Genomic DNA, 14,192 nt, shown 5'->3' with positions numbered 1-14,192 from the left:
AAAACCCTTCATGCAAACGGAAAATGGAAACTGACTGGCCTGAGTACACACAGACCACAGTACTGTGCTTTACAAAAAGTATTTGTGACCTGTGAAAAGCAAGAAGCCTGGACAGAAGGTCAATAGAGGTTATAGTTTCCAGTACATTTATTTCCTTCTTAAATTGCTTCTTTTTCTTCTTCACCATTTCTTGCAGATCTCTCTTTTTTGCCATGTCAGCTGACAGCCACCAGCTCCACACTCATTCCTATGAGGACTCACAAAGTTCTGCTTGTCACAGTCTCTTGAATATCCAGAGTCACCTCCTGTCCAAGAGCTCGTCAAATCTGGCCTGTACTGGGCAATCAATTCTAGAAGAAAGGCAAAACAACAAACAGGAGCTGAAGAAAAGCCATAGTAGCACCATCTGCCATATCCTGGAAAACAGGAGTGATGCAAGGAGTGTACAGAGTCCTGAGTGGTCCTTCTCGCAGCCTGGGGTGATGGGACTTGGGTCAGAGGCCCAAACCATAAGGGACCAGTCAGCCAATGACCATTCAGAGAGAAGAACTAAGACTGCAAACCATTTTCTTATATCTGAACAGTCCTCAGCATCCTGGGAAGTGGGGGACACTAAGATGCCTGTAAAGAGCAGCACTGTTGAGAATGTTTCTTCAGCCTGCAGTGTTCACCAGCAAAGCGTATGTAAAATGGAAGAATCAGGAACTGGCCTTCAGAGAAGCCACTCAGACCTAACTTGCAGTTGCAAACAGCAGGCTTATGTCACTCACATAGAAACCAGTGCTACTCACTCAAGCCTAAGCTCTTCTAGCTGCAGGCATGGTTTGCCAGTGGCTAGAATGTCCTCCCAAACACAGAGATATGGATCAGAAACAAATGAAAATACATCTCACTACCAAAACCTTGTGACTCATCTTCCAGTCCTACCTAGAGACCAACAAGTACCCACAAACACTTTTGACAGTGGCAGTATTCCACGCAACACTACTGTTTACACAGATCCTGGAACATTTCACGCTGCTGTTCTGAGGCCCCACATGCCTGGAAATGGTTTCCAAAACAGGACAATGTTCAGTCAAGCCACTGGGATTATTCACGGTGGTGTGACTTATGGTAATATTCCAAACTCTGCATACTCCCCCATAGTGATGACAGTTCATAACAACTCTGCAGGCCCCTGTAATATAAGGCAGAATGCCTGTGTGAAGGCTGATGCCACCATCCCTGCCTATTGCCACTCTTTGCCCATACCATCCATACAGCTCGTTCCACGGCTGGTGTGCTCAGTTAGTGAGACAGGAAGAGAGCAGGCAGCACCTGGCTATCTTCACTCCTTTTCTGCTGCAGACATTCTGACATATCCTAAGCTGGTGTCTTCAGTAAGTGAGTCAGGCCTGGATGCCAAGAGAGTCCTGAAGTGCTGTAGCATCCCTGGAGAACAACTGCAACATACTCAGCACTGTGCTGAACAGGAGAGAGCTCCTTCAGAAACCAAGGCTGCCTGTGTTGCTCTTAGCAGCCAGCAAGGTGCAGACATGGTAGTGACAACTAAGGATATGTGGACTATGACCTCTATGAATGATTTAACCAAAGGACTGAAACCAGCTCTTGAGTGTAGAGATGTCGAGGTACAAACTCTTCCAACCACGGAATACAAATCTGTGGCAACAAGCCCAGCAGCTGCAGCAGAAGGTCACTCACATGTGTTCCCAGAGGTGAACCTGGAGCAAGACTTAGAGGCCCCCATGTCTCCAGTACGTGAAGTGCGATGGGATGATGAAGGAATGACGTGGGAAGTGTATGGGGCATCTGTGGATCCAGAAGTCCTCGGGGTAGCCATTCAAAAACACCTCGAGTTTCAAATAGAACAAACCCAGACAGAGCAAGCTGAGATGGCTGAGAAAAATAATGAGGAGACACCTTCTGAAAAAACAGGAAAAAAAAGGCCTTTCAGAACAATGATGCATTCCCTGAGATATCCCAGCTGTTGTGCTCGTTCCAGTACTGCAGTGGAGTGAGCACAGCTGTAGGATGTAGGATAGCTGTGCTGCTTTTAAATTGTAAATAAATGTTGACTCTTAAGTGTTAACACAGTATATGTGGGCAGTCCACATCAGGATAAGTGGGAAAAGTTCAGCAATCATCAAATATGCATCAAAGCAAGGAAAAACCAATGGCTGGGCCACGTAACAGAGAACACAAGGTTATGTCCACATCATGCCATCCAAATGCTCTTGACTGTATTTAATGTACCACTGTTTTCTTCTGTGTTCATTTTAAACCGTATTGTAAGGAATGAAATTTCTTTTTTAAATGATGCATCTTTTTAAAATAATGATGACTTTTTCTGTATTTTAATAATTTAGGGTTAGAAAACAGTTAGAAAATTATGCTTTAATCGAAGTTCTTAGATTTAAATCCTACTCCCTTACATTGTTTTGGGAGCTGTTTTGCTGTTTATTATATAATAATGCTGACTATGAGCCCACTTTAACTGTAGACAAAATGACAAATTAGTGTAATGCACTATGACAAAGAATTGTAACTTTTTCTACGTAAATCTGTGAAGTAATTTCAGTGTTGCTAGTCTGAACTCTTCCCTTTGCAAGCTCATGTACAGCTGGAGGATGCTCCTCCAATTACCTCATTAGTTTGTAGTTATGATGAATTATACTCTAAATAACCAGAACTGATATTTACCATGTGATTGACACAAATGTACATGTACTACCATTGTTATGCCATTATTACCATTATTATAAGGGTCACCTAACCAAAGATGACTCATGTAATGTGAATTACTGAATGCTTGCTTTAGAGACATGAAACAAAAGCTGTTCAGATTAGTCTGGTTTTAACATCATACCCTACAACTCCTAAGCAGTTTTGTTTTGCTTGTATTAAAAGTAATTTCCAGTGAGTTGTTCCTATGTGCATCTATCCTGAACAGTGGTTATTTGATTGTTGCATAAGCCACAGGGGACAGTTTGCATGTAACCTTTGCTCGTCTTGTGTTCCCTCTCTGGTCTGACGTCAAGCATCTGCTGCAAGTGAGACCTTGTGTCTTCCCCAAAGTACAGCTCTAAGGTTATTTGTTCCAAGTGCCTTGGTCATTTGGGCAGCTTAAAGATTTATTTTATCCTAAAAACAACTTTGCAAACAATTTCTCAGTGAGAAATCTTTTATGAGAGTGTAATGCAAAGTGAAAGGTTTGTCAAGGAAGCTGAGAACATCATTTCCAGTGTCATATGTGGCCTTTGGTCAATGTCTAAGATTCTTCGGGAAATGAGATGCACAGTGTTTTTTGATGAGGAGAAAGAAGGAACATTGATTTCTGTCTCAAAATTAACTGCTGTGGAATTTCCCACTCTTTCTTTAAATGTGTGTGGTTGTGGGTTTTGTTCTTTTGGTTTGTGTTTTGTTCCAGTAAGTTAGCAAGCTGTCTACATAATGTTCACCTGACATTTGTATATGAACAGGAGCCCCTGGTGAATAGGACAGCTTTAAAATTTCATTTTGAAAATCCTTAAATGTAGGACTTGCTGTCTGGAATGTGCTATGATGCATTAATTTAATAATGTAGAGTGGTTCAAGATCAAATTTTCACTCCTGGACAAAATGGAATTTAAACTGAGCTGGCTCCTGGGAAATTTGCTTTGAGTTCAGGAGGCTTCATTCAGGCCCTGGGACTTTGGCCTCAATAAAGTCTGAGCTCAAAAGTAGTTTTATACAGACTAAGTCTGTAACCACTGGAATATGATGCCTTACTCAGGGTGCTTCCAGAGCTGTGAGCATCCAAGTTTTGATAAAGATCCCGGATGTTAAAATTCCTTTTATTAAAGCTTTAACAGAAATAAAGAAGTAATGAGTGACTGAATAAAATCACTCCACTATTATTTAGAGTTTAGCTGGACAGTTTCTATACAGGCTTATTTTATGGTCCAGAGTATGAGACATTGATTTTCCATTTCTTCGGATATTACACTTGGAAAATTTTAAGCACTACATAGGTCTAAAACCTTGTCTTGTCTATTAGCTTGTCCTTGGGTGTGCAGGAGAATTAAAGACTTGAAGAGTCAAACTAAAGCTTTAAAAGAACAAGTGTATCTTGCTCCCATGGCCATTGTAATCCATACTTTTTGACACGTGGAATAATCTGTATTCTCCTTCCCACCCCTCTCCAAAAAAAAGTCCTCAACACTAGGAAGATGATACAACAGGACCAACAGTATCTAAACGGTCAGAAAGAGATATTTTGCAGAAGGGACTGGAACAGTATAGCAAAGTCCCTTGAATGCTTTGACTCTTGTACTATAAAAGCTGGAACAACTCTTAGATTCCATACAGCTCTCGTATCGATTACTTACGGTTTATGCTCTGGTATGGACTTGCTACTATGATCCTAAACACTCTTTACCATTCTTGGGTGAGCAAAATAGATAACAAGTAAGGGGAAAGGGTACCAATGATTTGCAAGTCCAGAAAACCAGGTGCTTACTCATTATGGGCATTGTGAGACTTTAGGATACTAATCGGGGTTGCTGTTGTTTACAAAGGTAGTGTTTGCGTTTGAGGATTTCCTATGCTTTTGGAAAGGTTCAAAGTACAAAGTATATAAATGGAGATCTGAGGGGGAAAAAAACCCCAACAAACACTCATCTGAATGTTAGCTACACGGATGAAATAAGTTATTTCACTTGTATGATGGATATCTCAAAAAAAAAGGCAACTTGGATTCACTTTACATTTTGGTTCAGTTTTAAAAAAAATTTTAATGCAGTCACATTATATATTAAGTATTCTCTAAGTGTTACTCCTGTAAATGTGAGAACTCTGGCTCTGTTTTTTAATGTCTTCTAACTTAGGAAAATCAAAATCCATTACATTCTACCTTCAAATATAAATAAAGTAGCAGGAAAACTTTCACTAGATTTGTAACCAAGTGGGTCAATGCTGAACACAGGTGCTTGTCAAGCTAGGGTGAAATCAGGGCATACGATTTTCTTGAGCCTGTTTGTAAACCAGTTTGCATCTCAATCTTGTTGCCTCTGATCCCCAGCATGAATGCTCGAGTACCAGTTATAGCAGAGCAAATCAGGGTTACCTTTCCCAGGAGTCCTCAGTGAGGGCTGCTCTGGCACAGTGGGTGCCTAGCCCTCTTGCCTCAGTGCTCCTTCTTCTCTTAACAAATAGGAGCAGCCACCGTTAATGCAGTATTTGGGATATGTTATGCCATCCCTGGATGCTAATGAATGTCTCTAGAAGGATTTCATTGTATATGATACTTGATGGCTGTGAGATTGATAATGGGCTGAGATGCTTAGCTTGGCGATTTAGCACAGATTGAAGGGAATTGATACTGATATCAGTACGCTGATGAAATAGCTCTGAAAAGGTGTTAGCATAATTCATTTCACTCTGAATTATTATCTTGCTGCAGTAACAAAGGAGATGTATCACCATATTTACTGAAACTATTCCTAGAGAAGAGGCCAAAACATGCCAGACACTGACTATTATCATTTGCACAATTTCAATCTGAGAGAATCTTTGATTCGGGGGTTAAATACTGAAATAGAGGGTATTCTCTCAATGTTTTAAATAAAAACCTTCCATAGTTAAATCTATGCTTTAAAAAACCAACTTAAACACTAGAAAGCTGCTTAGTTATTGTTATATCAGTTAGTTTTTAAATCATTGTATAGATTTGTTTGGTCTTCTGAAAATGTTAATTTGTTCTGAAAAACAGCTTTCTAGAGTTGTGTTTGTGACAGGTTGCTTAATGGCTGGAGATAGGTGGAAGGGTCACCTAACCAAATTCACTCTGGGCCCTGTGACTTGGGTGCCCCCATAACAAACTGCCCAGGGATTCCTGCCTGGGGCCATGGGGAGACAGCAGCAGAGATGGGGCTGAGCTGCTGAGGGCCTCTCTGAAGCTGGCAGTCCATGACAGGTGTGCTGTGGACTCTCACTCCCAGTTCAATCTGTGGTGTCTGCAGACCACTTGCTTTTGGGCTCATGCTGCTGGAAGAGACCTGGATCCTAAACTGGTTCTGCTAAGATGGCCACAGATCTCTCCCTTCAGACATCAGTTTTGCTGCAGGAACCCCTGGTCTAGAGAAAGCTTATCTTCCTTCCAGTGTGTGTTGTATGGCCAAGCCAAAAGGCCCCACAGAACAACACTGCTCTGTGACCACAGTCCTCTGAGTCAGGGGAAAATCCTGCAAATGCCATTGCCTCAGAGAATCCATGAAAAAAACAGACAGCTGAGCTGTACCCAAATGTAACCAAGATGTTCCAGGGAAAAAGATCATCTCCACTGTACGGACAGGGGAATATATTTCTTCCTGATCACCTCTCTGCTTATAGCCAGTAAGAAATAATGACAGACTGTGCTAATTGCATTATTGGATAGACATTTAGTCTTTTAAATCCAAAGCAGTAGCAACCTGCTGGGAGATGTGCTGAGGTAAGAGGCATTCTGGAAGGATGTTACTGCCTGTTAAAGAGAGAATAAGGAAAACAGTGTAGCTTTGTTTAGGAAAAGTTATGTGTGGTGAGGTTGGGATAAAGCAGAAGCTCAGAGCGGAGACGAGCCTGAGGAACCCCCAGCTCCACATGGGGAGCAGGGCCAGGTGCCCCCAGACACTGGTACTGCCCTCTCTCTCAGGAGCTTTTCCAACTGTGAAATTGCAATGTTAATACTTCGTTGCCATCTGTTCCTTTCAGACATGTTGAGGTGATTAATTTGTCTTCTTAAGCCCCTTGAAAATGAAAGCAGCCTATTAGTGTTAAGTAATACTGTTAATTGGCAAGAGAGAAAGAGGCAGCATGTGGGTTTATGAGTTGGAAATAAATAATTCTAATCAACTCCCACAGTACCAGTTGAAAACCTTAGTGGAACTCGCTGCATCAGTCACTCGTGTCTCTCCTTTTCAGGGGACTTTAGGGGTCTAAGATTGATTCATAAGGTTTATTTCTTTTCCCTCCATGTAGAATGATGGATCTGAAATGAAAAACACAATGTGCCTATTGAGCTTCTTTCCAAAGCCTTGTTAATTACAGAGATCACAAGATCCAGCTGACCCTCTGCAAAAAAAGGGGACTCTAATGCCTGTGAGACTGTGTATAGAGCCCCAGGCTGCTCATGTCTGCAGGTACTGTGTCTGTGGAGGGAGTGAGCCATGATGCTTTCTGCTGATGTTACAGTTTGGGGCATCTCACTCCTCTGCCCCTCTACAGTTAATAGCTCTACAGAGCCACGAGGTTTTGAAGGGGAAGAGATGGGTAAGCTTTATGGGTGACATGGATTAGTGAGAGGAGGTTTTGAAGGGGAAGAGATGGGTAACCTTTATGGGTGATGTGGAATAGTGAGAATTTTGTTCCTTTTCTTACTCAGAAAAAACCTGCACCCAGAAATTCTTCTCCATATAAAAATGGGCATGCTCCCTTTTCACCTCTGCCAGCTGGAATGAGTATGTCCATTTTCTGTGGGGCAGCACCTCTGCCCCTGGCAAAAACCAGTGCCATGGAGTTGCTTCTTCCTCCCGGAGCTCCTTCGCGAGACTAAGCACACAGTTGCTTGAGGCTTTTACCGACAGCCTGCATCAGTGAAGGGAACAGTGCCACATCCCTTGCCACGGTCACCTGGATGTCTAACTTCCATCTTTCTCAAGTGGTAGAAATGCTGAGTCTTCAGCTGACAGCCACTGCATGTATCAGGGCCAATGTGTTCAGATAGCAGAGTACTAAGCTGTAGCTTCTAAGTCTTTAGAAGCATTAATCCTTTCTAATATGTGACCTAAACAGATGTCATCTGTCTTATTATCAGGCTTTCAGTGTACTACAGGCTATGCCACTCAGATGAAGGAAGCTTAGAAAACATAAGCAAGAAGAAGGACCAGCAGACTTCCATCCCACTCCAGCCACCTCCTGCTCACCTGTGGCCACAAAAGACAACTAACTCCAGCAACCAGCAGTGTTGCAAGTGTGATGAAGGGGAGATTTTGTCTCCTATGGTGTTAAAGGCAATGGAACATAAGGAATCTGGGTCAAGTGCCCTGGTGAATTCCTGCCATCCAGGATTACATCTCCTAGCTCCACCTGGCACTCAGTGCTGCACACACCCTGGCAGGACAGACCCACTCTTCCTCCCTGGCATCTTCTAGTTCCTGCTTATCTCCTACAACTTTTACTGTAAAGCAGAGATGAGGTCACAGCTTGGGGTGCAGTGAACCTTGCTCAAACACCCTTTTGTTTGTGTGTTCCAACACACACCTTCTGATGGGCAGCTCTTCGTAGTGCACGAAGCACACAGAACTATCTAGGCTTGGGTGCCATCACCTGACCTGTGCTGTGCTGCCCTGGCAGCAACACCAGGAGCTGGAGTTTCTGGTCCTTCCCCCGACACAGGCACAACACCCTCAATAATGACACATGCATAAAGTCAGGGCTTTCACCTCCTCAGATGACTTTTTACAGCAGTTGTAGATAACTTGCTTACCCTGCCTCTGGTGCTGGTTGTAGTGCTTCTCCCCAGACTGGGACTGAGCTGAAAATCCTGCATGTAGGCAAGTTAAATTCTGTCTTGTGCCCGCTTTGTCTGGAAAATCCTGTAAATGCTGTTGCCTCAGAGGATCCAATTTTAGGAAAACTTGTATGTTAATTTGAATTCATGGTATGATGGGTTATGTTGTAATTTCTTCCTTGTTTTCGTAGTGATCTGTATTTGATAAATTTCACACTTATTTTCAGCATCAACCCCACTCTAACAGTAGAATCAGGGGTTAATTTAGTGCCGTGCTGCTGTAGCTGCTTTCTTAAAAAGGATCTCGGGAAAATATGGGACAAGTATTTCGGAGAAAACAGATGACACCTATTTTAAGGTATCTTCTTCTATAAGCCTGCACTGAGAGTCCTTTCCTGCTCTAATTTTGACTGGAGTATGTGTGTGTGTGTATATGGGGATGGAGGTTCAAAATATTTAGTGACCAAAATCACACTGCTGTTTCACTACAGGCTCAATCTATGTTTGTGACAGAACAAGTTTTCTGAAGTAGGTTGAAACTTTGTAAAAACAATTTTGGGTCAAAATTGTTTATACACTCTTACCATGCCTCCTTCCCCTCAGTGTAAGTTCTTCGGTGCTGTGCCCGAGTGCTGACACTGTGAACTAGCCTGGGGTTGCAGAAAGCAGGGACATGCATCTCCTCTGCTTTCACCTCCCTGGAGGCCCTTCCCTCATGTTTGAATACAGGTGTCCATGGTAGTACCAGCACCCCACTTAGGTCACCAGGTCTGCACCTTTCCCACACACTTTCTTCTCGGCAAGTTCTTACTTGCATTTTTTGTTACTTCTGTCATAGAAAAATTGAATATCTGGATGTTATTTGCCTTTACATGAAATGAAGTACTTCCTTTTATTTGGATATTCAATTTGGAGTTTCCTACCCTGTGTCAGAGAGCAAATCTTTCCTGTATTGCTTTCCTACCTTTCAAGCATTACAGAAGCCAACTGCCTTTTGCCAAAGATGACGAATAGTAACCTTGCCTAGGTTAAGCTCATATCCACAACCCTGCCATAACAAGAATGAGGTAGTGAATGATCTACAGAAATACATTGTGCAGGATCAAGTGCTTTGTCTTTGTTTGCCTTCTAATTAATGCAACATGAGTCCCTGGGAATGCATAGTTTTTCAGAGACAATATCTTGAAGCCAACTCAAACTTAGTGTCATGCCCAGCTGTTGAACACTAACTGCTTTCCATCAGCCTGTGTCTGAGCTGTCCTCCAAGCAGCCAAACACAAAGCAGCTGCCCTGTCCCAAAAGCCAGTTGCCTCCAGGCTGAGCCACGTGGAGGGTTTAACCACAAGCCCAGCTCTTCAGGAAACAAGAGGTCTCTCAAATTTTGGCAGTGAGCTCTACACTTTCATGGGAAACATTTTCACTGATGTTCTGATTTCTTAAATTTCAAGCATTTTTAACATCCCTAGTGTGTCAGGCAGCTTTTAAAAAAATTAGTGTGCAGTGTATGTGGAACATGACTAAGGATTTGTGTTTAGTGCTTATCTGCTCCCTCAGTATTTCAAGTTACAGGAGTCACTGAGCCTAGGATTAGTGAGCCACTGTTGGGATGTGACTTTGCTTATTGAATGTATTTCTCTGTGTATTGTAGACACTGCAGGGAGAATTAGATCAGGCATGGAAGCAAAGCCACACTCCTGGCCTTGGCAAGTCTCATTACAGGTATATGCAGCCTTTAAGACTATTTTTCCGTGACATGATGTCACTGTGACAGCAGAGGGTGCTGATGAAGTCAGTAACACACTGACTGACAAATAACAATTTGTGTTGGCACATTCTTGCACAGCTATTGAGCTGTTCCTGCTGTCACTGAAGGTGTTATGGAGCCTATTGTAACCCACAAAACATACACGGGCATTCCTCTCATTTGTAAAGCATATATGAGTTGCAGTTCTTATCCATCATACCTGAATTGAGTGTGCTTTCTCCTTAATAGGTGGGAAGACATTTAATTTCTGGTTATCAAAGAATCTCCTGTTTCTGCAAAAGAGTATGTCTATATGTAGTGTTTGCTGTTTGGGGTACATCCTTTAAGTGAAGTTTTCAAGGGTTTCAGGAGGGAAAAATAACACAAAAAGTAGAAAAAACAGGTGACAATTAAAATGGCCACACCAGTAGTTTTGTTTTAAAGGATGTGTGGGATCCTTAGGAAAACCTACTTGCCTAGGTACCTCTCACACAAAAGATGATATGTTGACAAACATCTGGATGTTTGGGTATGTGCTTACCAACATGTCTGTGCATAGGGTATGGAGTCCTAATGCCTTCATTGTGTACATTCCCTCTACAGCTGCTGTCAGCTGCTATCGCACAAGAGAAAGAATTTCTGCTATCACAAGTTAATCTGTTCCTTTCCTCTGTCCCTCTCCTCAGGGGTGACACCTATTTGGTTGAAACTTCTGTTATTTTAGGACAGGACCCTAATCCACAAATGCTGGGTTCTCACTGCAGCCCACTGCTTCCAGAACTAAGTTCTGCCTGGAGAAGCTGCAGAAGACCTTTGTCAGAATCTGTTTAAACGAAAGATAAATGTGGAGTTAGGTGTATTCTGTGCTTCTGTTTGATGTGAAGTGGGACAGATGAACAGGCAGTAATTGAGAAGTTTGCAAGAATGAGAAATCCTTAAACCAGAGCAAGGAAAAAGGCTGTGTGTGGTATGCAGGAAAAGGCTATCAAAATATCTGTTTACAGTCTGCATATGAAATATTTGTGTGGGAGTTCAAAAGCATTTAGTTTCTCTCTGGCACTGAGGTAGCTCGACACAAAAGCAAAGATTCAGGACGAGTAAATGCAGCACAGAGCTTTGGAAGTTCCCTGCAGAGCCGCTGGGCTCTCGGGCAGGCTGGAGGCTGCGGGCTCGGCCGGCGGCCACGGGCGGGATGAGCTCGGGGGGAAGGCTGGGGATGGATCTGGCACAGCTGTGGGACTGCGTGCCAGGTCACGGCCCGCCTGGAAGGGGACCAAGGACAGACGTCAGAGAGGATGTGGGAGGGAGGGCCGTGCACCCGCGCTGGCAGGGACAAAGGAAAACAGCCTCCTTCCAGCAGCAGTTTGAGGAAACTGGCGATTCCCTCGGGAGCTGCGTGAGGTTCCCTGACGCCTACAGTGATGATTCTTCTAGAATTTCATACTCTGGCTCGGCACTGTTGCTGTTTCTGACAGCCATCAGCTTGTTAGCCTGCCATGGCATCTGGCTTCGCCTCCAGCTGTGCTGTGCTTGCTGTGCTGCTGTCAGTGTGCTGCGCTTTATCTCCCCTTTGCAAGGCAGGGATGGACTGCTTAACCGTGTGGTAGCATCACAGAACAGGGCAATTGCATTCTGGGGTGCTAAACATAGAAGGTAACAGAGCTGATTCTCTTACTGATAGAGCAACAGTCTGAACAGAAATCAGAAAGATTCTTTGAATCACATAAAATTTGCTTTAAAATCACTGCACCAGAGAACATTCTTCAGGTTCTTTGTGGTTTGGGTGGTGCACAGTAGTACAGTTTGGCAGAACTGCAGGAAAGGTTTCCAATTCTCTATCAAGGCTCCTGTTTCCAGGGGGTGTGGAGGGATGAATCTCTTCCTGCTCTGTATTGTCACACTGCAGCTGAGCAAGGAAAAATGTCTTTGAGTGTGCAAGGGGGGTTATTGAGCACTTTTGCTGAATGAAGGAAGAATGGGCTTTGTGCTGCAGGACCACATGGAGGATTCCCATTTGGCAAGAAACAGCACTGACTTTTGGGTACAGGAGTGCATTACACAGTGTCACAAACCTCTGAAGGAAAAGCTGCAGGCATTTATAATCATTAACTATTTCTGACGTGCATGTAGATTCCTTTTATGCATCCAAAATTCTTCTCTTCATACTCTGGTTGGAGCCTTACTGTCACACAGATTTGCGATTTTATCCAGTGCCAACAGAGTACGTGTCTCCGTCTTCGCTGCTGTTTGAACATGAGCAGATCATTTTGTTTATTTTCATGTAAAATCACATCCCTGCCCAACCTTTTGCTTCTATTTTAACAGACCACCAATTTGTATTTTGCTTAGGCTAAAGTAATTTTAAATTTCTTCTTCTGATCCACTACATAGGTTTGGGTAAATAGGCACATGTGTTGTGGCTAAGGGTATGGCAGAGGGAGGAGCAGCGTGTACTGCCATCAGTGGTGGGAGGAAAGAGACCATTAAATCTGTACACAGTTCCTTACTCTTGATATTCCATTAGGGGAGAGATGGAAGATGTATCCAGTGGGACAATCCTCCTGGTAAAGCATAAACTTAACCACGATGAATCCACACAGTGTATCATGTGCAGTAACTCTACCAACAGGAGTGGTTCCACAGAAAACACTCAAACCATCAGGATTATGAATTGCCTTGGTTAAGCCCATGGAAGACAACAGTAAACTGCTCTGTCTGCTGTGCCTGCCTGCCCAGGAGAGGCTGCACTCTTTTCTTAGGACAGTCCTGCTGGATAACTGCATGGAGGGACACAACAGGTATATGAGCCCTGCTGGTTTTCCAAGGTCAGGTAGGGTTGGTGCTATGTTTTCTCTTAAATCCAAATACACAGAGGAGGGTTATATAACACATCCTGTGTCTCCTACATGTTTAGACAAGAAAGCCAAATACCTGAAATGCAGGTTCCTAGGCTAACAGCACATATGGAATTACGTGTCTGACTTCTACTTTCTCTTATGTCAGCACTGAATTATTTGTACTTGTAACCACGAGCAAGGTCTTCTTCAAAAGAATGGCCCCCTGGTCTGTGCCCAGTGGAGGAAGGAAACGTGTAGGAAATGGTGGCTCAGCTACCACACGTATGCAGAAGCTGTACAGCTACTTGGATTTCCATCTGAAGCCCCCATACATTCTGTTAGGGTATGTTTTAAGTGCTGTGCTATATAGGTATAGGAGGCAGCACTTCACACACGTGCATTCCAGGAGGTGCTGCCTGGGTGGTCCCAGACAGGCTGAGATCTCCTTGCTCTTGACAGGCTGAAGAGGGGAGGCAGCAGCCCAGGAGTGCACCCTGCTCCTGCTGCCCTCCAGAACACCCACCTGGATGCTTTGCCCAGCTAAAAACCATGACGGCAGGATCAGGAAGTGTTCTGCTTTACATTTGGGGAAAGGCAGAACCAGAACCTGTACTGTGTAAAGCCAAACCAAGCCAAGCACAGTGGGAATTTCAGGTTGGACATTAGGAAGAATTTACATACAGAAGAGGTGATTAGACATTGGAAGGGACTGTGCACAGAGGTGGTGGAGTCACCAGACCTGGAGGTGTTTAAGGAATCATAGAATCATAGAATTAACCAGGTTGGAAGAGACCTCAAAGAGTCCAACCCTACTGTGGTCACTAGACCATGGCACTAAGTGCCACATCCAGTCTCAGCTTGAAAACCTCCAGGGATGGTGAATGCACCACCTCCCTGGGCAGCACATTCCAATGCCTGAGCACCCTCTCCATAAAAAATCTCTTCCTAATATCCAACCTAAACCTCCCCTGGCAGAGCTTGAGTCTGTGCCCTCTTGTCCTGCTGCTGGTTGCCTGGGAGAAGAGACCAACCCCCACCTGACTACAGCCTCCTGTCAGGGAGTTTGAGAGGGTGAGGTGGTCTT

General features: G+C 43.7%; 2 protein-coding genes across 3 annotated transcripts in view; both read left to right on the top strand.

The window, feature by feature from the left end:
* LOC103811295 (GRIN2-like protein) overlaps positions 1-2,018 on the top strand; it is a 17,794-nt gene extending 15,776 nt beyond the window's left edge. For both annotated transcript variants that reach the window (XM_009084261.1, XM_009084260.1), the window contains exon 2: positions 197-2,018. In XM_009084261.1, the coding sequence (XP_009082509.1) occupies positions 213-2,018 (1,806 nt within the window). In that variant the 5' untranslated portion in view covers positions 197-212. The remainder of the gene's footprint in view (positions 1-196) is intronic.
* A 7,512-nt stretch (positions 2,019-9,530) lies between these two features.
* LOC103811298 (plasminogen-like) lies at positions 9,531-12,884 on the top strand (the record flags this gene model as incomplete). Its single annotated transcript, XM_009084262.1, has 4 exons — positions 9,531-9,540; positions 10,176-10,246; positions 10,996-11,051; positions 12,796-12,884. Coding segments are annotated over exons 1-4 (226 nt in total), but the record flags the coding sequence as incomplete, so codon positions are not given.
* Between the last annotated feature and the right edge of the window lie 1,308 nt (positions 12,885-14,192).

The sequence above is a fragment of the Acanthisitta chloris genome, unplaced genomic scaffold (assembly GCF_000695815.1).
Source record: "Acanthisitta chloris isolate BGI_N310 unplaced genomic scaffold, ASM69581v1 scaffold2841, whole genome shotgun sequence".
Taxonomy (NCBI): Eukaryota; Metazoa; Chordata; class Aves; order Passeriformes; family Acanthisittidae; genus Acanthisitta; species Acanthisitta chloris.
Note: the sequence above shows the minus strand (reverse complement) of the source record. Positions and strands in the feature narration are given on the sequence as shown.